Genomic DNA, 26,080 nt, shown 5'->3' with positions numbered 1-26,080 from the left:
CCCACCAAAAGGGCAAATATTTATCCCAGCAGAGTGCTGCCCCCCTGACATCTCAGATGCTCAGGTAAGAGCTGCCCTCTCCAAAGCAAAAAACACAGCATCAATGGGACCAGACGGTGTCCCGGTCTGCATCCTACATGAACTCCAAGAAGAGCTAAACCCAAACATAAAACTACTGTTCAATCTCAGCCTTACTACAGGATATGTACCCAAAGAGTGGCGTACAGCAACAGTGGTCCTTCTCCACAAAGGTGGTGCCTCAACGGATCCTGGAAACTATCGCCCCATAAGCCTGACTAGCTTGGTCTGCAAAGCTATGGAAAGGATCATCATGGACCTCATAAATAAAGATATTGGGGACCTACAGACACTGGATCCTACCCAGTTCGGCTTTGTTAAGGGCAGATCCTGCCTCTTAAACCTGGTTGATTTCTTTGAAACAGTCACCAAGGCCATTGACGAGGGGAAGGTGGTCCACACAGCCTACCTGGACCTCGCAAAAGCCTTCGATACAATACCCCACTTGGGCATTATAGACAAGCTCACCAGCTTAAATATAAACCCCTATGTCACTAGATGGGTTGCAAACTGGCTCAAGGACAGAACCCACATGGTTAGAATTGCTGGAGCCATGTTAGACTCCAAACCAGTTACAAGTGGCGTTCCCCAAGGCTCAGTCCTGGGACCTCTCTTGTTCGCTATATATTTCTCTGAGGTACAGACCAACACGGAAGGACTGTGGCTGACTAAGTTCGCAGATGACTGCAAACTGGGTGCCATAATCGACTCTCCAGCCGACACAAGCATCCTCCAAAAGGGCCTCATAGAAACAGACAACTGGTGCCAGAGCCATGGCCTCAAGCTAAATGCCAAAAAGTGTGTAGTCATCCCCTTTGGCAAAAACAAAGTGCCCACAAATTACCACATAGGTGGTAATCCATTAAGTACAGAAGAAGTAATTATGGACCTGGGGACCCAAGTTGATAGCAATCTCTCATCCACGTGGCCAAAGTGGTTAGAAAAACATTTTATATAGCCCACCTAATCATGAAGGGATTCACATCTAGATCAGGGGAGGTCATCGTGCCTCTTTACTCATCCCTCATCAGGCCCATAATTGAGTACAATGCCCATTTTGGGATGTACCTTACCAGACACCTGCAGCAACTGGAAAGACCCCAAAAGTACCTCACCAAGAGGATCATAGGGCTCAAACAGATGCCATATGCTGCCCGGTTAAAGAAACTCCAGCTCTACTCAGTGGCGATCTGTGCCTGACGTATAAAGCCATGTCCAACCCGGAATTAATGGACATGCTGCACCTCAGAAAGTCCAAATCCCATCGAGCTACGCGCTCGAGAGACTTGAACCTCAGCGCTGAAATAAATAGGACATGCTGGAGGGACAGATTCATAACCCAGAGGCTCCCTTCACTCTGGAATAAAATCCCAGTCCAGGTTAGGCAGAGTCCCTCATTGACTCTCTTCAAGAGTAATCTTGATGAGTGGATGGGAGATCGTAGGTTTACCCTGGGTATCACTTCTGTGTCACTGTCAGACAGAGGCACAGTATACTAAATTAATTTAGAATGGGTGGCGAAAGCCAAACACACTGTGGCTAGGCTTATAAATGTCCTAGGGCAGATAGCCTAGTATGAACCTATTCCTTTCTGCTGTTTCGTCCATGGCAAGTCTGTCCAAGGCCAAGTAAGAGCACACTATACAAGATCAATGGCTTCTTCTGGAGCTTTGTTCGAGGGTCTTGACAATAAATTAATCTTGGAAAAATCCACTTGGTCCACTGTTCACTACACATTACACAACTGATGTTTTTTCCAGAGCCAGAACCATCCTTTAAGGGTTACTGGACTCCATTTATGCACCTCAAACCTCCACCCTTATTTAGTAAAAGCTTTGGGAATTGTCCCATACATCAGCAGTACTGCAACAGTGATCTAATGATGAACGCAGTGCAGTTGTGCAAGCACTTAATAACAGTAGACACTCCAATAGTTCAGTGCTGTATTCTATGTACCCTGCCCCCCCCCCGCCATTGTCCATGACCAGTAGCTTTCCATCCTCTCTTCTTTCTTGTTTTTGTCCGAGTCTGTCCTCATTGAATTGAACATTGGCCTCAAATGTTTATCATGGAGCAAGAAAGCTCTGAGGATTTTCATACCATATATCCCTTAAATGTCAGCACAAAGTCTTGTGTGTAAATCATAAGTCAGACATATGGCACAAAAAAGAAAGTGCCTAAACTTTTGTAGACTAACTGTGGAAGTATGATCTGTGGCAGGATTTTTCCCGTAAGTCAGCAATACTTTAGTAGTGATCTATTTGAACATCTATGCTGTTGTAAATTCCCACAAAAGTGTACTTTTTGTAGTTACACATTGTAGTTTCTGAAATGTTTTGTGAACTTAGTCTCCCCTGAAAGCAGATCTATTTATTTAACATTTGTTGACCAGGAAAGTCCGACTAGGACAGAGATTACTTTTAGCAGAAGTCTGGGTAGAAGCGCTGCAGATGCATGTCTTTGGTATGTGGGAGGTAAATGGAGTGCCGATTGTACGGAGGACATGCAGACTCCGCACAGAAGGCACCCCAGTTGAGAATCAAACTATAGAACCTCTTGCTGTGAGGTGACAACGTTACCCGCTGCACCACTGTGCTGCCCATCTAGATTGTACACAATAAATTACAGGTAAGGAAAGTCATATAATTATTTAATCATGGTGAGAGCCCAAGTGTGCTGATTAACTTGCAAAGATATGTGAATGTGCGCACACACACACGCGTGTGTGTGTGTGTGTGTGTGTGTGTGTGTGTGTGTGTGATGACACTAATTTAATATATGGTTGCCATGGGCTGTAGTCTCATGATCTGCACCACTGGTCCAAATGATTTATGAGGAAGCTGGCCTTAAGAGCAAATAGCAAATATGCACTGTTGCCTTGGGCTATGACTAATACTTGCCACATTCAAACAGACTTCACACTGTACAGATGAGTAATGGAGTTAAAATGCTGGCTTCCCAGAAATCCATCCACCTCACAGTCAGACAGATGCTTTCAGTACAGGCTTGTCAGGCTTATTCTGCCAAGACTATTTTGTATTCACACAAATAAACACACACACACTGTCTCTCTCAAATTAACACTCACTTTCTCACACACACTCAGTCACTCACCCACTGACTCACTCACAGAATATTATGCTAACACTCTTCTATCATCTAGACCAGGCATGGGCAAACTACGGCCCGGGGGCCACATGCGGCCCGTTAAACGTTTTGATTCGGCCCGCCAAACTTGAAAAAATTTAATAAATTAACCTTCTTAATGTTTTATTTCCCCTGCAATTCTGATGTTTCCTCACTAGGTGGCACACTCTAGATATATTGGCTTTGTTGAGGTGAAGCGTAGGCCTATTACTCCACGTTTGCACTTTACCCTTTGACCCATCGCCCCTCTATGAAGATGAGCGGACCTAAGAAAAGGAAAGTGGACAGAGAATGTTGAGTGTTCAACAAGGAGTGGACAACTATAAATATTTTTTCACTGAACACCGATCATCTGCTGTTTGCCTTATATGCCAAGAAACTGTGGCGGTTTTTAGGGTATAATATTAGCCATCACTTTGTCACAAAGCACGCTAATTATGCTAGCAAGCTCTCAACAAAAGAACGGGAAGCTGCTGCTGAGAAGGTGGCAGCTAATTTGAAGGCTCAGCAAAGTTTTTTTCACCGTCAAACTGCCATTCAAGAGTCAAGTACCAAGGCCAGTTTTATATCCTGAAGGATAACAGAACTTTCAGTGCTTTAAAATAAAATGGTCATTTATTTGATTTTCAGTGTTTAAAGACTCATTTCGAAGTCAGAGATTTTATTGTAATGCTTTTCTTCATTTTCATTAGAAATTAAAGCACATGTTTTCTCCATATCCCAAGATGTGTATTTTTCCCCCAATGAGGTGATGTTTTCAAAGCATGCCATCTATCTGCTCCTGTTCCGGCCCCTTTGTCCAATGTTAGAACTCAGTGTGGCCCACGAATCAAAAAGTTTGCCCACCCCTGATCTAGACCCATCAGGCACACCAAAGGTTTAAATTACTGTACATTTTAAAATGAGGTAGCTGCAACACATTAAATAGCAGTAACTGTGTCAAAGTACTCACTCACCAAAAGGCATATATATATATATATATATATATATATATATATATATATGTATATATATATATATATATATATGTATATATATATATGTATATATATATATATATATATATATGTGTGTATATATATATATATATATATATATGTATATATATATATATATATATATATATATATATATATATATATATATATGTGTGTGTGTGTGTGTGTATATATATATATATATATATATATATATATATATATATATATATATATAAACACACACAAGATGTTTGAAATTGAAAATTGAATAATGTAATTATTAACTTGAATTAAATATATGAAGATTTGTTTTGTAAATAAAGTTTAAATAGGGAAATGGCTTTTAGGAAAAACTGTAGCAGATTTGTGCTCTTCTTACTGCTACTAGCTGATTTACTATGATCTTTCTACCACTAACTTTTTTATAATAATTTAACACTTACAAACCTTTCTCAGGCAGAATTGTTAGACGACAACTTTAATGTCCCAGTTTAGAAGGCTCCCTCTTTTCAGTCTGTAAAGTTTACAGTGCACACATCAAGAAGACAAGGACTCCAGCTGACTACTTGAATAGCTGAGGCAACTGAACTCTATAAGGGGGGGGGTGCATTTGAAGTCTAAAGGAGAATCCTGGAATGAGAGGAAGAGAGAAGTATCCTGGAAAAAGACAGCACTGGAAAATCTGTAGGTTGTTCAGTTCTTTTTAGGCAAATCTGATATTCATCCCACAGCTCCTTATTTTTTTATGTAAAGTGGGTGGCACAGTGGTACAGCGGTTAACATTGTCACCTCACAGCAAGAGGTTCACCGGTTCGATTCTCGGCTGGGGTGCCTTCTGTGTGGAGTTTGCATGATGTCCTTCATGGATGCATCTGCAGTCATAACAAATGGGTTGTCCTGTCGTCAGGCAGCCCTCGGGGGCCGGGATCCAAAGTTGATGTCGCACTTCACCCGACGTCATCTCTGCTGGTCTTCGGTATAAAGGCATCAGCCCCGCCCATTTCCTCAGTCTTTCTTGCCGCGTGCTCAAGCAGAAGCTGTGTTCGCGTGCCAGCGGTCAGATCCAGCTAGAGCAGAGCCCCCCGAGCCTGTGTCCTCTGATGATTCTGCGGATGACTCAGACATTACAGACCAGCCAGAGGCTCCTTTCTCCAATTATGAAGATTCCGATGCTGAAGAATCCATTCCAGCTGCCTCTCCACCAGAGGAATTCTCCTTTGGGGAAACCTTACATGCCATGAGAGAACAATTCCAATGGCAGGGACAAGATTTCTCAGATTCAAGAAAAAGGCTTAGGACTTTTCTGCACTTACCACAACATAGGCCCTTAGCTATACCTCCTGTCCTGTCTGTTGTGGACGATGCATTTAATGATGTCTGCACTGCACCTGATTCTTTACCTCCAGCCCCTGCCAAACCAGATAGATTTTACAGGGTGCCAGACACTCATCACCACCTATACAAGGCCCCTCTTGCAGACCCCGAAACTATATCCCAGGGGCCTAAGGCAGTAGCCTCGACCACAGCAAAACCCTATTCCCTCTGAAAGGGAATCCAGGTCCTTAGAGATGGGGAAAAAGTCTACACCTCTGCTACTCTCTCAGCTAGAGCTTTAAACTGTCAGTTTCACATGATCCAATACCAAGAGTTTATGCTTGATCAGTTAATTAAAAAGCAGTCCTCTGATGAATCTTTAGATAAGAAATATGTATTAGAAATGGTGAATAACATCCAACAGGTTAGTAACCATTCCTTAAAATGTGGCTATGATGCACTGGAGGCTTCATTTAGATCAGCCATGACTGGCACAGTGATAAGAAGGCATGCATGGTTGAAAGAACAGGTCTTACCGGATCATGTTAAAGCTAAGCTATTGGATGCTCCTATGGATAAGGCCAGTCTATTTGGAACCTGCCCAGCAGGTAATGAAGAAAATGGAAGAGAAGGCAAAATCTGTACAAACAGTTAAAGATTTCTACAGGTTCAGCCCCAAGGTTTAGCAGGAACTGGCCTGCCAAAATTGGTCCTTTCCTGACTCCACAAGATCACAAAGGGCAGGAACAGATGCTCTAGGGGCAGAAATCAATCCAGAGGAGGTGCCTACAGAGGGCGACAGTGGCAAGGCAATAACGAGGCACAGACACAACCACTGCCACTGCAACAGGACAAGCACAGTGACTTGGCTCTGACACCGCCTAGGGAGCAAATAGCAGCACCATTAGGCGGAAAGTTAAAATTGGCACTACATCACAAAAGACAAGTGGATTTTGCAAACCATAGACCAAGGCTACGGTTCCACTTCCACACTTTACCAGTAAAAGAGGAATGCCAAACCTGCCCCCAAATCAAAAATAGAAGCCCTGCACCAGATAGCGGAATTAACAAAGATGAGAGCTGTGGAAAGAGTACCAATAACAGAACAGGGCAAAGGATTCTACTCCAGACTCTTCCTAGTACCAAGAAAGAGAAAAACTGGAGACCTATTCTCGACCTGTCCATCTTAAACACATACATCATTGTCCCAAAATTCAAAATGCTGACCCTACAGCAACTTCTTCATGCTGGGCAAGGAGTGTTGGCTGGTAACTCTAGATCTCAAGGAGGCATACCTGCACGTCCCCATTCGACCAAAATGCAGAAGATACCTCAGATTTCTTGCAGGATCAGAGCATTATCAATTCTCAGCATTGCCCTTTGGCTTATCTAAGAGTATTCACAAAATGCCTGGCATCAGCAATCGCTCACTGTAAAGTCCAGGGAATCGAAATTTGTCCATACCTAACAAAAGCAAGCTGACAACAGATTTACAAAGGGTCATTTACTTGCTACAAGCCCTGGGATACACAGTCAATTTACAAAAGTCAAGGCTGATACCATCCCAGACAAGAACTTTCTTACAGTAAAACAAATGGCATTCCTAACTGCAGAAAAACAAAAAGAGCTCCCTCTTTACTTCTTGGCATTAACAAAGCAGAACAAACTAACAGCAAGAAAAGTCCTGCAGGCCTTGGGCTTCATGGCATCATGCATAATCTTGGTCCCACATGCCAGACTGCATATCAGCCTAGAAACAGAAATACCACAACTTCCAAGCAAGCCAAACCATCACACGGGACCTCAGACCTAGATGGGGGGGCACACATGCTGGACAAATGCGAGGACTGTGGACTCAGGACCAGCTGCACCTGCACATAAACCAAAAGAGATGCTGGCAGTAAAACTGGCAATTCTAAAATTCAGACCATTCCTCAAAGAAGGCCATTTGATGATAAGGACAGACAACACCACAGTCATGTGGTACATCAACAAACAGGGAGGTACTCATTCCACCCCCTATGCAGAATGACTTTGGACCTTTGGAATCTGGCTCTAAGCTACAACATCCAGTTACAGGCAGACATTTTAAGCAGAACCACCTCGGATGCTCTCTTCAAGGCCATTACAAAGAAATGGGGAATGCCACAAATAGATCTCTATTCTCCCAACCACAAAATCACCAAAAAAAAATTCTGCAAAGGACATTCCACCCACTTGCATGGAAGGTGGACTCTCTATCCTTCAGCTGGAAAGGCCTGACAGCATATGCATTTCCACCTCTTCCCTTGATGCACAAGGTACTACTGAAAATCAAAGAGGAACGTCAAGGATAATTCTGATAGCTCCGAACTGGCCAAGACAACACTGGTACCCATTGCTAAGGAGCATGTCTCGGGAGAAAATGTGGTCAATACCCCTGAGGCCTCTGATGTTAACTCAGAACAACTACAGCATCATACATCCAAACCTAAAACCTTGCAACTGACTGCCTGGAACATCACATAGCAGACCTTTCACAAATGGTTAAAGACATTATCCTTGAAGCCCGCAGACCTTCAACAAGAAGGAACTATGCAGGAAAATGGAAAAGGTTTGTCATTTGGAGTACTGAAAGAGGAAAAGATGCAGAGCTTCTACATACAGGCCTGTCCTATTCCTCCATCAAGATACATGCATCAGCTATCTCAGCAGAATACAGCTTTGATCCTCCAGTCTTTTCACATCCTCTACTCAGGCAGTTCCTCAGAGGGATCAAGAATGTAAAACCTCCTAGGAAACCACCATTACCAGCATGGGACTTGAATTCTGTACTAGAAAAATTGACACTCCCTCCGTTTGAACCAGCAGCAACAGCAGATCTACAACACCTGTCATGGAAAACTGCTTTCCTACTGGCTATTACTTCAGCAAGGAGGGTTTGCCTTAATGGCAGTGCAACCCTTCCTAATCTTCCATCAAGATAGGGTGTCCATGAGAACTAATCCTACATTTATGCCTAAGGTGGTATCCAGAGTGTCTTTAAACCAGGCAATCCACCTACCTACCTTCTTTCCCAACCCACAAAACAGAGGTGAAAGAATGCTGCATACCTTGGATGTACATAGACAGTTGCGCTACTACCTGGACAGAACCAAAAGTACCAGAAAAACTGACCAGCTCTTTGTGGCCTATGCAACAGGAAGGGAAGGAAAAGCAATTTCCAAACAGACAATCTCCAAATGGATAGGAAATTGCATAAGATTCTGTTACTCCTACCATGGAAAACCAGTTCCACAGAACATAAGACCTCATTCTACAAGGGCTACAGCCACTACCACAGCTTTCTTAAGAGGAGTGGCAACCAAGGACATTATTGAGGCTACTTGGACCTCCGTGCATACATTTGCCAAGCATTATAATTTACCTCTATATTCTAGATCCCGAGCAGGGTTTGCCACTGCTGGGATCCTGACTACACCATAATTTTTATTCCTCCTCCCCTAGTTTGGCTATGGTATTCTACCCATTTGTGACTGCAGATGCATCCATGAAGGACATAGTACAGTTTTGTACCTACCATAAATGTAGATGTCTCCTTCCCCTCTGTGGTACTTACCCTCCTAATAGCTAGCTGGGGAGTCTCTTATGGTGTATTTGTTTGTATATATGTACATACATGTTTATTTTTGTGCTTGCCTTCTACTATTTTGGAAACATTGGCATTTATCCAAAATTTAGCTTTCCAAGAGGGCAATTGGCATCTGGGGCAAGAAACACTGAGGATGCCTTTATAGGCTGCCTGACGACAGGACAACCCATTTGTTATGACTGCAGATGCTATCCAGTTCGGACATCTACATTTATGGTAGGTACAAAACTGTACTTTCTCCCTGTGTTCGCGTGGGTTTCCTCCTCTGTCTGTCTCCCCCCCCACATTCCAAAGACATGCATCTGGAGCATTTCTCCCCGGGCCTCCGCTGAAAACAGGCTCTGTGGAACCTAGTCGGACTTTCCCGGTCAACAAATGATAAATAAAATAAATAAAAATAAATAAATAATTTCAAATCTAGCACCTTGAAACCACAGTGACAGATGTTTCTCTGTGATCAGCCTTATTATGCTTCCAGCCATCGGCTTTAGAATTTTCATGTTTACACTAATAGTTGCAAAACCATGTTGCATACATGTTTTCAGCTTAAAGTTTACATGATGGGCAGCACAACTGCCAGTAGTACTTGAATAATTAAAGAGATATTAAGTGATGTTTACGTGTATAATTATGCAAATATTAATGTTCATATTTCTTTAAATATCTCAACAACCAAGCACCATAAATGGAATTGCCTAGCCTTATGTAAAGGTTCACAAATGGATGAAAAAAAAAACTGCTGAGAAATTGTGTATATTCCAAAAAAATACTCAAGTGTTATAAATTGTTTAGAAAACCTCACTAAACTCATAGTAACATATTTATAGTGACCAATAAATTTCATTTAAGACTTTGACTCTAATAGTGATACCATTCTGAAGATGCAGAGTTCAGCTATTTATTCTGTTGTAGTAACATTTATCATTTTAGATATATGAGCAGTTGTTTGTATTGTGAGTTAGGAACTGGATTTTGTAAAAATAAATACTTTGTGCTTCATTGACGTGAAATTAGAAGGTGACTTTTCAGAGTTACTATTGAGTCATCAGCTAAGTCACCCATCTCTGTAGGAAGTCTCAGTCCATTTATGCCAGCACCGCCTTTGACAAGTAGCTCTGGTATAATGCATGTGTCTGAAATCAATTTCATTCCAAAACTCTAATATATGTTAAAGAAAAACAACTACATGATTTCTAGGTTTATATGATAGCATTCGGTAGGTGGTGTGAACTACTGTATGTAGTCTTATTTATTTATTTATGTATTGCATTTGTTTACCAGGATAAGTCCACTGGGCCTAAAAGAGCCCATTTGCAGTGGAGGCCAGGGGAGAAAAGTTCCAACGAGATACAGAGAAAATATAAACATTAATTAGTACAGAAGCAGAAACAGTGTTACAGATAGTAAATATAGTAACATATACAGAATATATACATAAAAGCAGGAATCTAGTTTGTTTGATTACAGCAATATATACAGAAAATATACATTAAAGCAGAATTCAATGAATTCAATCAGATTGGTATAAACAGAAATCAGTATTATTGTACCAGAATCAACAAGTGAAGATAAAAATAAATATGGAGAAAATATCATTGGTCACTAGTAGCAAAAGACATAGGAGTTTAGTAATCATATAAGGAGAGTGAAGAGGTTAGGTTATAGAGCAGGAACATAGCCAAGAAAAGTTGAGATGATTTTTCAGCATTTGCTTGAAGGTGGTGGTGCTGCCTGTGTTTCTTATAGAAGGCGGAAGTGAGTTCCATAGTTTGGCGATGGTGAAGGCATAGAAGAGTTGACCAGCAGGTAAGGTGGGCTTATCTACTTTTAGAAGTAGATGATTTTCAGATCTTAGATGCCTGCTGGAATGCTGTTTAGCAAGTAGAGTTGAGAGAGCAGGGCAGTCTGTGGGTCTGTAGATTATTTTGTGCACAGTAGTTAGTTGGGTGAATGAGAGATGGTGGGGGGAGTTCCAGCCACCCTAATTGTTTCAGTGCCATGCATCCTAGGATGTATCACTGCAGGGTTTACTTCTCTTCTTGATAAGGCACATGCTGCTAATTCCTGTGGTAGGTTTGTATGAACCCCTCCAGACATCAAGACTTGTATTACCCTATAACATGTAAGGGAAGTTTTTTTTTCCAACTGGCAAGGAGTCCTTTGAGTGATGAACCTCTCTCCAATAAGTCCTATTTGTATTATAGTGTAAGTTGAAAGTTTGGGAGTGATTGTCCCTAACATTACTAGTGCTCCTGAGATGAAGAATGTCTAGTAAAATAAAACAAAGGTTTCTGATGCCCGAAAAGCAATACAGAGATCTCTACATATCAGTCTATAAGAGATGGAAAACACTGAATGGTTTCAATCTGTCCAGATACATAATGGAGCTTAATCTTGTGGTTCTGTTGATAAGGAACTTTTATGGTCTTTCAAGTTAGGGTATGTGTTTGCTAAGATACACACTAATTGAAACATTATATTGAGTATATCCTCACGTATAGAAACACAAAATATGAGACTTAAAAAGATATTATGTTAAAAGAAATACTATCTGACTGTATTCTGGTCTTGCTACTACTACCACAAGCTGAAGATTTACTCTAATATTTCTACCACAAACTTTTTCTAATAATTTGTCATTGTCACCGGTCAGGAAGCTGTCTCTTTCAGTCCATAAAGTCCAGAGTATACACACTGCGGGGCAAGCACATTTTTCAACTGACTACTTGAATAGCTGTGCAGAACTTATCTCTTTAAGGAGAGGCTCAGTTGAAGTTTGGAAGGGTGTCTTTAAATGAGGTAACACTTGAAAACACATAGTTGCTGCATTCCTCTGTAGACAAGTACATGTTAAACAAGTCCATATTTTCTTATACTTGCTTGATCTAGATTTGGTGTCTCAGCATCCTGTCTGCTAGGTCACTCAACTTTGTAGGACAATCCATTCCATCATTCCATTTATGTCAGTACAGCCTTTGACAGGAAGTGACATTTAAAAAAAAAAAAACAAAGCTCTGTTAACGTGTCTGTCTGAAATTATTTTCACTTCTAAAATTCTAATGTGTTATAGAAAGACAATTGCAGGATTTATATACAGATTTATACGTTTTTACAATGTTGCATGTTTTATTAGAAACAATTACAGGTTTTGTATTTACCTTTTGCATTTCACATCTTTGTTGAAAAAAAACTGTAGATGATATACACCTTTTCATCTCTCTTACGAAAACAATTGCACTTAACCCAGCTTAGTTATTCTTTTTCTGCAATTATGTTTTGTGTGTATATGTATATATAGTTTTAAGTGAGGAAATTCACAGTCCCTTTTGAATTATTTTTTGCTTACCTAGGGACAGCAGTTTCCTTCTATGCTTTCTGATACTGGTCTCCCAGTACAAAGTGGAGCAGCACCCCAGCAGGTTATACTGGTAAGTGTTTTTCCACAGATTATGTAAATTTACTGATAAAAGGAAACCTTCATGTTTCATATTTGTACTATATGTGTTGTATGTGACATAAAGAACTTTCATCTTGCATGAAGTTTTATATTTATTGTACACAAACAAAACAGAAATTGGGAAAAAAGGCTATGTAAGTATCTGTCAAAACCCGGTCTGTTTGTGAGAGCAGTTTTGCCTAGAATATTCTACACAAAGTATCAGGTGAAGTTTTCCTGTGGAAGTTCTTGTCATTAATCATCAGTAAGTGAGAGTCCACCTTTTAGTATACCCATACAAGTTTGTTTTCTGTGTAGTAAATCCTAGGTTAATGTCAGATCTGCTTGACTGAAATGCTTTAGAAGATCTACATAGTGTATATCTACATTAAACTTTTTTTCTTTGAGAAATGGCATTCAATAAATGCTTACTTTGATTTTAGAGCAGTACCTCTTTGGAAAGGAAGAAGTTTGTCGCTTTGATAGAGTCTGTTATAGTTTCAAGATAGCCTTTGAAGAACGTGACCGCTACCATTTGCTTTTATCTTTACTTGGAAATCATAAGTAAATCACTTATTTTCATAAATCCAAGTAAAGCATGCTTTGTACAGTATAATAAAAAGTGACACATATTCTTAACATTTTTTTAAATAAGCAAACTAGCTTTCAGTGCAACATACATAAATGTTTTTTGAGAGCAAGATCATTCTAAAAATATGACTTTTGAGACGTACTTTTCTTACAAAGAGGTATCATCCAAGGAGAGAAAAAAGAACTGGTATGGATAGGTCTTGAGGAAGAGAACACAAACAATTTTTCTGTGGTCTGTTTTAAAACAAGTAGATATTTAAACTTTACAAAAGATTGGTTGCTTAGTAACAGAATATAAAACAGAATGACACATAATTAGAGAGAAGCATTTCACATAGATTTTGAAACAGAATGATAAAACCCGTCAGCAGTTTTTTAAAGAAGCATTCCAACAGAAAAAATAGTACAAAATTGTAACTAGTTACTGGATCCTAGTATTATTTTTACATTAAGTTTTCATTGTTTAAGTGTAAGAAAACTTAGCATGTATCTTCTTAACTAAGAATTCAGCTTCAAACTCAAACTTTTAGTGTTAACTTCAGTCTTTAGGTAATTAAAACTGAAAACCCTGTCTGTAGTAAAGCCAGTGACACCACATGTGTTGTTAGATGGAAATTTGGAAAAAAACACATACTTTTGACTTTGTCCATGTTAATCCCCAAAGAATGATCATCTGACATTTCCTGTAGTCTCCCTTCAGCTGCTTTAAGGCAGTCATGCAGTCTTTGCCCGTGAAAGATAACTGTATCTTCAGTAATTGTTTGTTTCGTTCGGCTTTTCCCGGTTAGGGGTCGCCACAGCGGAACTCCGGTCTGCTAATGATTGGCAGTAGATTTTTACATGCTGGCTTGCCGGGCCTAACGCACAACCTTCAATGAAGGAATGCCCATTCATGCATGTCGACACACAGAAGATACTCTAACTGAGAATCGAACGGGCAACGTCTAACTGTGAGGCGACAACGCTACCGCAGCACCACCACCGCAGTATAATGTTGATTTAAATTCAAGACATCAAATAGTAATAACTGGAACAATGAAAAACAATGGATCTAAATAGAACTTTGAAGGACTCTACAAATAATCTGCGAGACAGAGGAACAGTAACGCTCATCTTTAGTAAAACTGGCTGCGCTAGTTAAAGAAATTAAACAAATTCTTTCGAAGCTAGTGAAACATAGTCACGATTGACAGAATCAAATGCTTTCAAATTATCAAAAGAAAATGTCATGGGTTAGGTAGAAATATTATTAACATGCTAAACCTACTCCAGTAAAATAAAAAGACTAGTAAGTAGTTGAATGTTTCCATTTGCACAGTTGCTGATGGTCCCCGTGCAAATCATTACCCTCAAAGTGGTCTGCTAATTGATGACTAAGTATCCTTTCAAAAAAATCGAAAGAAGAATAAGTAATGTATTGGGGCAGTAGTTGTTAAATTAATCTGTATTCCATGTTTTAAAAATACTGGCACTACCATGGAATTCTTCCATTGTAAAGGACAATTAATATATTAACAATAGGCAGGATAAAGTAAATGATTCCTTTCTTATGGAATTTAATTTCTATATTATTGTGTTCATTGACAGGTCTGGTGCTACTGATGGTAATGACCATATAGACCTGTTCGAGAGAACAACACAAATATGTGATGTTCTTCATTCCCACTGCAGCAGCAGCTGTTAGGGTATATGGGGTTGTGTTTTGCCCAAGTCACAACAACCAGTCAGCTTTAAAAAGCTCTGGCTCCATCCCACATTTTCATTCTGTCTGCTGATAGGTCAGACCTGAGGAGAGAAAATAAATAGTCAGTGTGGAAAATTGTCATGACCTTCATACCATCTTGTGAGGAAGCAGATCAAGAGCCTTCACTAGAGCTGTAGCCAACATTTCAATTCCTTTTTTGGTAGGTAAGTGCCCTTTGGAGAGCCCTCCCACACAGAAAATGTAATTATTTAGTACATATACATAAGCCTTCTACACAGAAAATTTTATTTAATATATACATTTTTGAACCAGTACCAGAAATAGTTGGAGATTGGTCCTTTTCTTATGAATTTTGGGAATGATGGACATAGTTGGTAGAGTGGGGTGTTAAACTTTCAAAAAATGAAACACATCTAAAGTGATTCATTCTTCCAGCAAGAAGTCAAGTCAAGTAGCATCTTAGCAACAGAATGGGTATACTGACATAACCTCATTGTATGAACAATCAGCATAAATGCAATTGTCAGCTGTGAGGGCTTTCATACTAAACGTATAATTAGAAATGCCTATTAAAACAGTAATAACACCTTAATCTGACTTAATGACCCACAAGTCAGAATTATTCCTATGTTCAACCAAAGTATTCTCTTCTTTAACTGTCAAAAAAGATACTTGTTCAATAAGTCCCTGATGTCTGTTTCACAGAGAGATTCAAATGCCACTAGAGTGAAATGAAATGAGTGGTAAAAGCAACTGCACTTCTTTAAACTCATGTTGTGCAAGGCATGATGTATTAATGAATCTTTGTTAAAAAGCCAAGCCAGATTCAGTTTATGAGAAAAAAAAATTCAGTTCAGTTCAGTTCAACCAGAGCTCTATCTAATTTTGCTGTCTAGCTTGTTTCAAATGAAGAGCATTTTTTTCAACACTCCCTGATGTTTTAACCTAGTACTGAGGCACAGGATAAACCCTGAGTGTAGATCAGGTGGCCGGGTTTAATTAGCAGCTCGGGTGCCTGAGACACTGACAGGAAAGGATGGCTGTGCCCATCTTGTGGAGGGGTGTGTGCACATCTGCACATCTCACATGTGATCCTTGTGGAAGGCTTGGGATGAATAGGGAGGAGTGGTCCTAAGGAGGAATAGTAGATGGACGTTGGCTGAGTTGCCATGGAAGCAGGACAATAAGCCAGCAATCCCTATTGCACATCAGCCCTCAGGTATTCAAAAGGTAGCAATACAATGCTGCACCAGTATACTCAATCTCCTCACTGTCTCTGGATATGGAACAGGTGGAGTCTGTGAGAGGCTAAGGCAGGCATTGCAATTACGGTTAATGAGTAGAGAAGCTGGGGGTAGACAGTGATCAGCTGTAGGGAACTAAAAACAATGCAAAAAAAAAACGTGGTCATGTGTTGCTGTTAAAATTAGCAAATATAAATTATACACTTCCAAGCCAGGAAAAGAATGTCTGTACCTTTTTGGTGCTATTGTTGTAACATCATCTTGCCTTTCTCTTTGCAACCATTGTTCACTGCATATTTCCGTTGTGCCTGTGTGACCTACTTGTCCACATAGCTTTTCCAATATTATAATTAGTAATTGTACTATGTAACATTTCCAGTTTGCTTTCAAATTATCCATATTGTAACATGCACATTGTCCATATTGTAACATGCATACCCAGTTGTGTCAAAGAAGGCAGTGAGATCACGATGTAATAGAGGCCCTTCAACAGTAATATCTGGTAATTTACAAAATCTTAGTCCTTTAGGAACACATTGTACTTTAATACCTTCTTTAAAACAAAATATGTGATGATTTTGATCATCTTATTTTCATACTGTGCAAAGAGATCCTTAAAGGATTTTTCACATTGTACTTTAATACCTTCTTTAAAACAAAATATGTGATGATTTTTTGATCATCTTATTTTCATACTGTGCAAAGAGATCCTTAAAGGATTTTTCAGTGTTTTCATGCTGATTGACATTCACTAAGTCCTAAAATGAAATGCAGATGGAGAGGAAAGGTACTGTGTGAATTTTCATTTGTTGTGCTCATATCTGTATGAAGGCTTACACTGGTTTTGTGTCTGCATTCCATGAAAGCTTGATGGCTGGATGCCGTACTTTGCAAGGAGTCATTTTCATTTCTTACCACAATTCTCAATACTCATTACAGCGGAGTGCTCCTGTAGGCATTTCTGCAGTTAACCTCCAACTTCCTACTTCGCCTCTAAGCTTCAAATATTGTTTGTTCATATTTGCATTATTAATCCCAAAACCATGCTACATACAAGGTATCAGAATATTTTATCTTGAAACATACACAATGGCAAACACAACTGTACTGATATTTGGCCTCTGTCAATGAGGTTTTGTTAGAACTGTAAGGTGATAACTTCATTTTTTTTAAAGGCGGAAGCCACACCCACTGGACCCTTACTTAAGCACTAATGAAACATACTGTAATTGCAATAGGCTGTTGCCAGTGTGTATACTATAATCAACTGTTTTTTAAAGAAAATAGGTAAGAAGAAGTTAGATAAAAAAGCATAACGTGACAAAACACAGCAAAGATACATTTTCAAAGGAGGCAGCAGAAGACGTAAAAAAAAAAAAACAAAACAGAAATCCTCTAGTTCCAACTGTATTTCTGAGGAAGGCACTAATACTTAAATAATTTCCAAAGTAGTGATATGCAGTCATTAACAAAAGTACTGTATTCTTCACAACCCAAAGGTTAAGGTCTTAGAAACGCCTTATTTGGTTTGGATATTGCTATATCTTGAAAATATGTCGGACCCATGGATTTCTGTCATAAGTAAGCCTAGCACTTTCGCAGTATTTAATCAGTCTAGCTTCACAGTCTCTGACTATAATTTTGTCCTGAGTTTGTGAGAGGCGTATTTCAGTGTAGTGCAGGAAACTTTTACTGGAAAAGCTCACTCAAGACTCTTTCACAACTTTCTGTGATAGGAAAGGTTAGTTTGTTTTTGCTTTTTTGCATTTTGTATTGCTTCATTGCATTCTTCTATTTTGCATACTGTTGTTTATTTTCTTTATACTATGTTTTAGTTGCATTCTGCTTTTAATTGCATATTTAAACTAGAAAGAGAGACCACAGCTGTGTCTCTTGTGAGTCACACAGAATTAGAACAGGTCAATCAAGGTTAACTACCTGTCAACTGAGGATGGAGCTAGGAACTGAACCTTCTATTTAAGGTGTAAAATAAAGCATTTCAAGGCTTTATTGGAAAAACTCACCCAGACTCTGCCACAACTTGCTGTGAGGGAAAGTTAGCTTTTGCTTTCATGTGATTTATATTGTTTCTTTACCTTCTTCTATTTTGTTTAATGTGATTTATTTTCTTTATACTGTGTTTTACTTGTATTCTGCTTTTAATTATATATTTCACGTAGGAAAGAAACCACGTTGTGTCTCTTGTGAGTCTCACAGTAATTTAAGTTTTTCCACATTCTCTCACCCTAGTGCTGTTGTGTTTTTAAACTCAACTGTCTTTCTAGTTGCCTGCCCCTTATGTTAATTTGAACACATATCTCCATCCCTCTACTCTTTTGCTGGCTGTTATGAGTAAGCACAAAATTATCATTTTGTGAAATCACTTACCTTCAACTATTTAAATTTATTAGCCATGTCACTGAATTCAATAGAACCAGAATACATAGTGACCACCCCCTTCCAATCTGCTGTACTCTTTATTACTTAGATAGCTAAAGCTTAAGTTACCCGCTCTTTCATCTGTAACTGCTTAGTGCACAAAGCAGCTCTTAGAATATTAATCCATTGTTTCCATCTTGCATTTAAAATCTGCAGTCTACTCCAAAACCACCAATTGTTGGAGAGTCCACATTCTGCCTCTCAGTAGTCATCTTGGGATTAGTGCTTCTGTTTTGCTCCTGGTGAGAGAAGGAGCACAGGGACATTATTTTCCAGAGACTGCTGATCACTGGAAAGCCTAACAACTGCTTCATATGTGCCGGCTTGGAATTTGTGCTTATATTTTGCTCCTGGTGAGAGAAGGAGCAGTATGTATTGATTCCTGACTGTTTCTGGTTGGTCAGTGAATGTCTGTGTTTGATTATCCTGATTGGTCTAGTTGCTATTAAAGGCATCTACCAGAGAAATGTTACAACAAGCCTACAAGACCCTTGTATCATCTGGGACAAAACTGCAGATTGTCAAACAGCCTATGGCCTGCTTCTCATCTTGAGATCGGTGCTACTGATTTGCTTCTTGTGGGTAAAAAAGCAAAGGAGCATTGTTTCCTAGCAGCATGAAGCTGTGGTGAGACTAGCACTGGTAGTAGCTAGGCAGTAGCCATTCAGGCAAGTCCCCTGTTTTCATTTTTTTTGACAAGCTAAGCCTTTTTTTTCAGTAAAGTACCATTTGATTTGCTTTTAACTTCAGACTATCTGCCTGGATACTTCATCCATAAATTATCAGGGTCTACGTATTGGTTTCCCCTCAAGTGTTTGACAATGCCCTGTATAGACACAGACCACCATGAGTTGACATTTTTCCTGTAAAAGTACCACTGAAATTTCACCAGTATGTAGTTGCACGCAGGAAAACTAGATCTGATATTGTTAATCCTCGTTCATTCCTTACGTGTGGGTAGTCGATTCCGGCCTCGGAACCAAACCGGCCGTCTTCCAAGCTCGAGCCAGCCACAAATTCTCGAGCTAAACTCTTACCCAGAATCCCCCTCTTCCTGTTACCTCAGATTTTGTTTGCCGCATCGTCATTCAGTCATGTCAAGCCATTGCTCTTGAGCTAAGTTACTTTACTTATTTTATTACCTCGTAATTTTACCTTTCTTCAAGGAAATTTATTTCTGTTGTCTCTTACCCTATCTCATCTAGCGACTCTGTTTTCTGAGTGTTTACCCTCTTTCTTACCTTATTGGTATCTGCCTTACCATCGTTGGTAATCTTTTCCCTCGTACCTTCAGGTATTCTTTGTACCATAGCTGGTACTCTACTTTCCCCTTTTTCTTTCCTTCTGTCTGATTTTTCTCTCTTTCATATCTTGGCAGAAAAGAAAGGATGTCCGGGTTTTAAGAGTTGTACTAGTTGTGGCCACAAGTTACCTATGTCAGACGCACGTGCCTTATGTGTGTACTGCTTGAGTGAACCTTACTTAACTGTCGACCCACCTTGTAGGATTTGTAAACATTTTTCTTCCCAGACACTTTTAGAGAGGAAAACAAACTTATTCTAAAGGGTATTATGAAAACCCCCTTTACAGAGGGTATTTCTGGGTCGGAAGCTTCATCCCCTCCTAGCTCCCATAGAAAGAAAGATGACCCAAAGAAGACTAAGTCTCTTCCTTCGTCCCCCGCTGGGGACCCCCAGGGACTGAGACCAAAGAAAATTAAATTGTCTTCTGAACGGACTTCTTCGGCTCTGAGGCTTTTGGAGCCGAGACCTACAGCTCCGAAACTGTCTGCACCGACTCCTACTATGGCACAGAGTGTGCTTCAGACAGCATTGGAACTGAGGGGCTCCTCGGTTTAGACCCTTTCACTGGCACCGACCATACAGTTGATGCAGACTACTACGACGTTGCGGGATTTTCTGGTACCTGTACCTTCTTTGGCACTGACAGTGCTCTTGGCACCTACTCTCCAGTCTGTTCCGAGTACTCCATGGTCAGCACAGACTCTCTCGGCACCGATTACGGTGCCAACTACTGCTATGACACTGATCTTGTCAGTGCAGACTCTGTTCTCAGCACCGACAACTCTCTCGGTGTAGACACTGATAGTACAAGCTATTACAGCACCATTGCCTTCGGTGCAGACACCTATCCTACCTGCTGTTTCAACTTATTCTCCCTTTAAAGACCCCTTTGTGTGCTCTCAATTTACTCTATCTCCAGATAGACCTGATTCCCCATCAGCTATGTCCATGAGATCCACTAGAAGCTTCTCTGAAAATGAGGTGGCACGTATTGTGACCAGTTGCTTTTGGCTAGAGGAATCCCCACCTCCCAAGACCTATCCCTCCCTTGGAGGGGAACATTTTTCCTCAGAGATCCCTACTTGTTCTCCTCCGACATCTTCAGCCTTTAAGCCCCTTTCTAGAGCAGAGACTTCCCCTGCTGCGGCTCCTTTTGTAGCCCTTACTAAGGAACCACAACTGCCTTTTTGGCAGGAGAGAAATTTTACTCCTGCCACTTCTCAGGATGCTAGCTGTGGCACGGTTTCCCCTGCATCCCATGACCATCCAAAGACTCCTAGTCAGCAGGCCTGCTTGCTAGAGAGAGAGGTGACTGTAGGCTCCCACCCGTCCTTAGGTGGACCAGCCTTTCATCTTATGGAGAAGGCTCTTGCCACTGTAGGCGATCCTGTGCCGCCAGGTTTCCTGTCCTCCTCTGGCCCGCAACTCACACAAGCCACCCCTAGCAGACACCGGGCACAAGGGCCTCAGGATACACTCCCACAGGAGGCCCCCCTTGTGCTGTCTTCCCCAGCATCTCCCTCTGAGGAAGTTCATCACAAGAGTTCATATAAGAGGAAGCACATGGACTCCCCAGAAGAGCCCCTAATGGAAGACACAGATTGTGATGATGGGGAAGGGTCCCCTCGATCACCCTCTGAGGTATCCTTTGGGGATATCTTTGAAATCCTTAAACAGAGAGGTGATTGGAAGCCCTCTAACCCGACCTCTGAAGAGTCTGTGTTACTGCAGGCCTTTCGTGCCCGGCCCCCTACCTCCTGGGTTACTCCACCTGCCGACAAACTTGTCCGGCTCATCATGCAGCGTGCATGGAAGGCTCCTGACACCATTGAGGCCATTCCCCAGAGGCCAGATAAAATTTTGTCCCCTCCAGATACTGACCCCCGCTGGTCCAAAGGTCTTCCAGTAGATGCCATGGTGGTGGCGGCCACAACAAAAAAGTATCTGGCAGAAGTCCCAGGCACTGGACAGGTTAGGGAAGCGTACCTTTGTATCAGTGACCTTTGCAGTTAGGTCCTTGAATTATATGACACATTTCACCAGGCTTCAAAGAGACTTAATTTCTGAGCTCTCTGAAACTTTGGCCGGAGCTATGTCTGAGGTCCATGACAAAGTGGCCTCACAGTTAGCCACCCTTGAATCAGTATCTTACTCCTCCATGCGTATGATTTCTCATGCATCAGAAGGAGCAGCTAGAGCAGCGGGTGCAGGCATAGTCATGAGGCGGCATGCCTGGATGTGCCTGTGTGACCTCTCGGAACCATTCAAGGCTTCCTTTCTGAATGCTCCCATTGAAGCTTCTTTGTTATTTGGACCCAAGGTGAAAGACATACTGGCTAGATGTGAACAGGACGGTAAGACCCTTGCTGCTGTGGGCATCCATTACTCTTCCCCTCAATGGGGTTTCTCCAGAAACCAGAAAAGTGGGAAGATGTGGCACAAAAAGTCTCAAAGTTCTTTCCATGACACACAAGCCAATTTCTCCCCTACAGGCAGAGGGAGAAACTCATATTGAAGACACCCCTTTCGGGGCAGAGGAGGTCCGCAAAACCAGGGTTCCAGAGACTCTTTCTGTGGTCAGTCCTACCAGCACTCCTGAAGAGCGACCCAACTGCTTTCCTCTGGAAGCAGTTGGGGGTCATTTCTCTTTGTACCCTTCTGCCTGGCTAACCATTACCACCGACTCTTGGGTACAAAAGATAATAACCAGAGGTTATCATATCTCATTCAATCTTTGTCCCATCCCCCTAAGAAACCTTCCTGACATTCCACCTAGTCAAAGGGAAGAAGCAGCATTAGAGATCTCAAAGCTGCTAGAAAAAAAGAGTCATCCAAGTAGTCCCCCCCCCAGACCAGATAGGATCCAGATTCTACTCAAGACTATTTTTGGTGCCAAAAAAGACAGAGGACTGGAGACCTATTTTAGATCTCAGTGTATTAATCAGGTTTGTAAAGGTACAGAAATTCCGGATGATCACAATTCAGTCTATCCTCCCATTCTTGGAAAAAGACAATTGGATGTGCTCTATAGATCTTCAAGAAGATTCCTTCGCTTCCATGCGGGAGCCAGTCATTACCAGTTCTGAGTACTTCCCTTCAGACACTCTACAGCCCCTAGAGTGTTCACAAAGTGCATGGCAGTCGTCACAGCTCACTTGTGACTACAGGGATTCCAGGTGTTTCCATACCTAGATGACTGTCTCATTACCGCCCCCACCAGATATCTGTTGGAAGCAGCCTTTAGCATACTCTCTTCACACCGCAGGAAGGCTAGGCATAACTATAAACTGGCAACAATCCAACCTGACCCGATCTCAGTCCATAGAATTCATTGGAGTCCTGTTGAATACAAAAAACTAAAGAGCATCCATTCTAGAGCACAGAATCCTAAGGATATCCTAAGGATAAAACAACTCATACCGATCCTTTCAAGAGAAAAATCCATGGCACATTCTGTTCTCCAGCTGCTGGGTTCCATGGCAGCCACCATCACTACTGTTCCCCTTGCGAGGTCTTCTACAATGGCTACTACTCACCTAGTGGTATCCCTTTCAGTGCCCTCTTTCATCCAAGATTTGGGTAACCCAGAGGTGCAAATAAGACTTAATTTGGTGGATGCCACAGAACCCGTCACAATGGTCTCGCCCCTTTACCCCCCAACAACCCAAGGCTACAGAGACCATGGACACCTCCCTGATGGGGTGGGGGGCTATTTCAGGGAAAGACTGTCCAGGGCATGTGGTCTGAAATGGAGGCCCATCTGCATATAAATGTCCTAGTGCTGAGGGCGGTGCTTCTAGCGTTGCAAGCATTCAGTCCCCTACTGCCGTCAGGAACTATTGCTATACAGTCAGACAACATGGTGGTAGTCTGGTACATCAACAAACAAGTCGGAACCAGATCTTACCCACTTTGTCGGGAGGCCATGGGAATATGGCAATGGGTGATGGCTACCAACTGCTTTCTCATCGCACCACACTTTCCCGGGAGTTCCATCATGATAGCAGACAGACTTAGCAGGTGCATTCTACAACCTAAATCCTTTAGTAGCAGCGGACATTTTCAACCTCTGGGGTCTCCCTTGCTGCGACCTCTTTGCATCCCCAATCAGTTACAATTGCAGCAATTACTTTGCCCTGATTCCCCCAAGGATGCTCTAGTCCACGATTGGCCCTCGGGTCTACTTTATGCTTTTCCCATCATTCCCCAGTTCCTAAAGAAAGCCCGCCAGTTGAAGAGCAAAGTAATCCTCATAGCACCATATTGGCCTCACCAAATTTGGTTCCCCTTTCTATGGCCTCACCTGCTAGATCAACCATGGATAATCGATCCAACTTTGGACTTGATCTCCCATCTGCAGAACCTGATTCACCCAAACCTGAACAGCCTGAATCTCACAGCTTGGCTCCTCCACTTCCTGTGATTGCCAGGCAGAATGATCTTTCTTCCCCAGTACGTGACATTCTTATCGCATCTCATAAGTCTTCCACCAGAAATACATAGCTCAGCAAGTGGAATAGGTTTACTATTTGGCTGAAGGAAAAGCAAATAGATCCCTTTTCAACACCGGTGTTGGTGGCACTGGAATACCTGTCAAGTTTATTTAAATCTGGACTTTCTACTTCTACCATTCGGGTTCTTTTGGCCACAGTATCTAATTTTCACAGTGGTGTCCAAGAGTCTTCCCTTATGTCACTCAAATTATGCAAGACCTTTCTAAAAGGCTCAAATCATTTGAAACCCCCATTTAGAGAACCTACCCAGCCATGGGACCTGTCATTAGTCCTGCAAGCCCTGACAACTCCACCTTTTGTTTGTCCAAGGTTCAAGGAGTGAAAAAGTTTTTGTGTTATATTTATAGAATGTTTTAGTGGCTCTATTATGTTATAGGCTTGTAAATCTTTTTTATTTAAGAAGGGAAGTGCTTTGGGATTGATATCTAGTGTTTTTATGTACCTATTGTATATTGTTACCCAGGCCGGTGAACCAGTCTTTGCCGAGGGGTCATGCTCTGCTATTCTCAGTATTCTATTAGTGTTGATAATAGAGTAGTAGGTTTTGAAATCTGGCAAGGTCAGACTCCCTTTGTTCTTGGGAAATGTTCGTTTTTGATAGAAGATTCTGGTCTTTTTAGGTTCTCATACAAATTTTGCTAGAACGCTGTGAATTTGTTTGAAGAATTTATTATGTATAGTTATCTGAGATGTCATAAATAGATATATTAATCTAGGTAGTATGTTCATTTTAATTACTGATACTTTAGACAAAAACGGTAGCTTAAGGTTATTCCATCTTGTACAATCTTGTGTTATGTTTTACTATTTAAGAGTTACGTTATGTTGATAGAATTCCTTGTTATTCTGAAAGAAAGTAATCCCCAGGTATTTGGTTTCTTCTTTTATTTTTATTTTGTCTAAGAGAGGTATTAGGGAGATGAGTCTAGGTGGCCTTAAGGGGAATATATTAATTTTATTAAGGTTTAATTTGTAGTTAGACATGTATGAGAATTGTTCAATTGTGTTTATTATTTTGGTCATGTCTGAACTTGGTTTAGTAAAGTATATGTTTAAATTGTCTGCAAATGCTGAGAGATAAACTTTGAAGTTATGTATTGAGGGGGGATTATGATATGTATTTTGTTTAATATATAGAAATAGGGGTTCTAGGTAAAGGTTGAAAAGAAAGGGTGATAGCGGGCAGCCTTGTCTTGTTCCATTTTTTATCAAAATTCTTTTTGACCATGTTTTATTTATATATAGGGATGTATATGGATTACTATAGAGAATTTGAATGATCTGTATAAAATTTTTAGGTATGTCAAAATGAAGGAATGTTTGCAGCAAGAATTAAAGCTTGACCCTATCAAAAGCCTTGTGGACATCTACTACCATTGTGAAGATGTTGATATTTCTCTGATTTGCAAAGGATGTTAACACTTCTAATGTTAGCATGTTGTCACTGGTCTGTCTATGTGGTGTAAATCCTGATTGTTCTGGAGAAATGATTTTTTCTATCAGATTTTTAACTCTGTTTGTGAGTATTGAGGTCAGGATCTTGGTGTCTATATTTAGAAGAGAGATGAGTCTATAGCTGTCTGGATTTTTAGGGTCCGCTTGGTCTTTTAATATAAAAATAGTTTTAGGGGCGTTAAAGTGAATATCATGTATGTTGCTATTTATTATATAGTTCAGCACATGGTATAATAATTTGG

General features: G+C 40.8%; 1 protein-coding gene across 1 annotated transcript in view; it reads left to right on the top strand.

Annotated features, from left to right (window-relative positions):
• The window catches only part of ZNF236 (zinc finger protein 236), a 1,651,223-nt gene that overhangs the window by 1,348,380 nt on the left and 276,763 nt on the right, over positions 1–26,080 (top strand). The window contains exon 28 of the mRNA XM_044067103.1: positions 12,501–12,578. Coding sequence (XP_043923038.1) covers positions 12,501–12,578 — 78 coding nt within the window. The remainder of the gene's footprint in view (positions 1–12,500; positions 12,579–26,080) is intronic.

This window comes from Protopterus annectens, chromosome 3.part1 (genome assembly GCF_019279795.1).
Source record: "Protopterus annectens isolate FY-2018-M chromosome 3.part1, PAN1.0, whole genome shotgun sequence".
Classification (NCBI taxonomy): domain Eukaryota; kingdom Metazoa; phylum Chordata; order Ceratodontiformes; family Protopteridae; genus Protopterus; species Protopterus annectens.
Note: the sequence above shows the minus strand (reverse complement) of the source record. Positions and strands in the feature narration are given on the sequence as shown.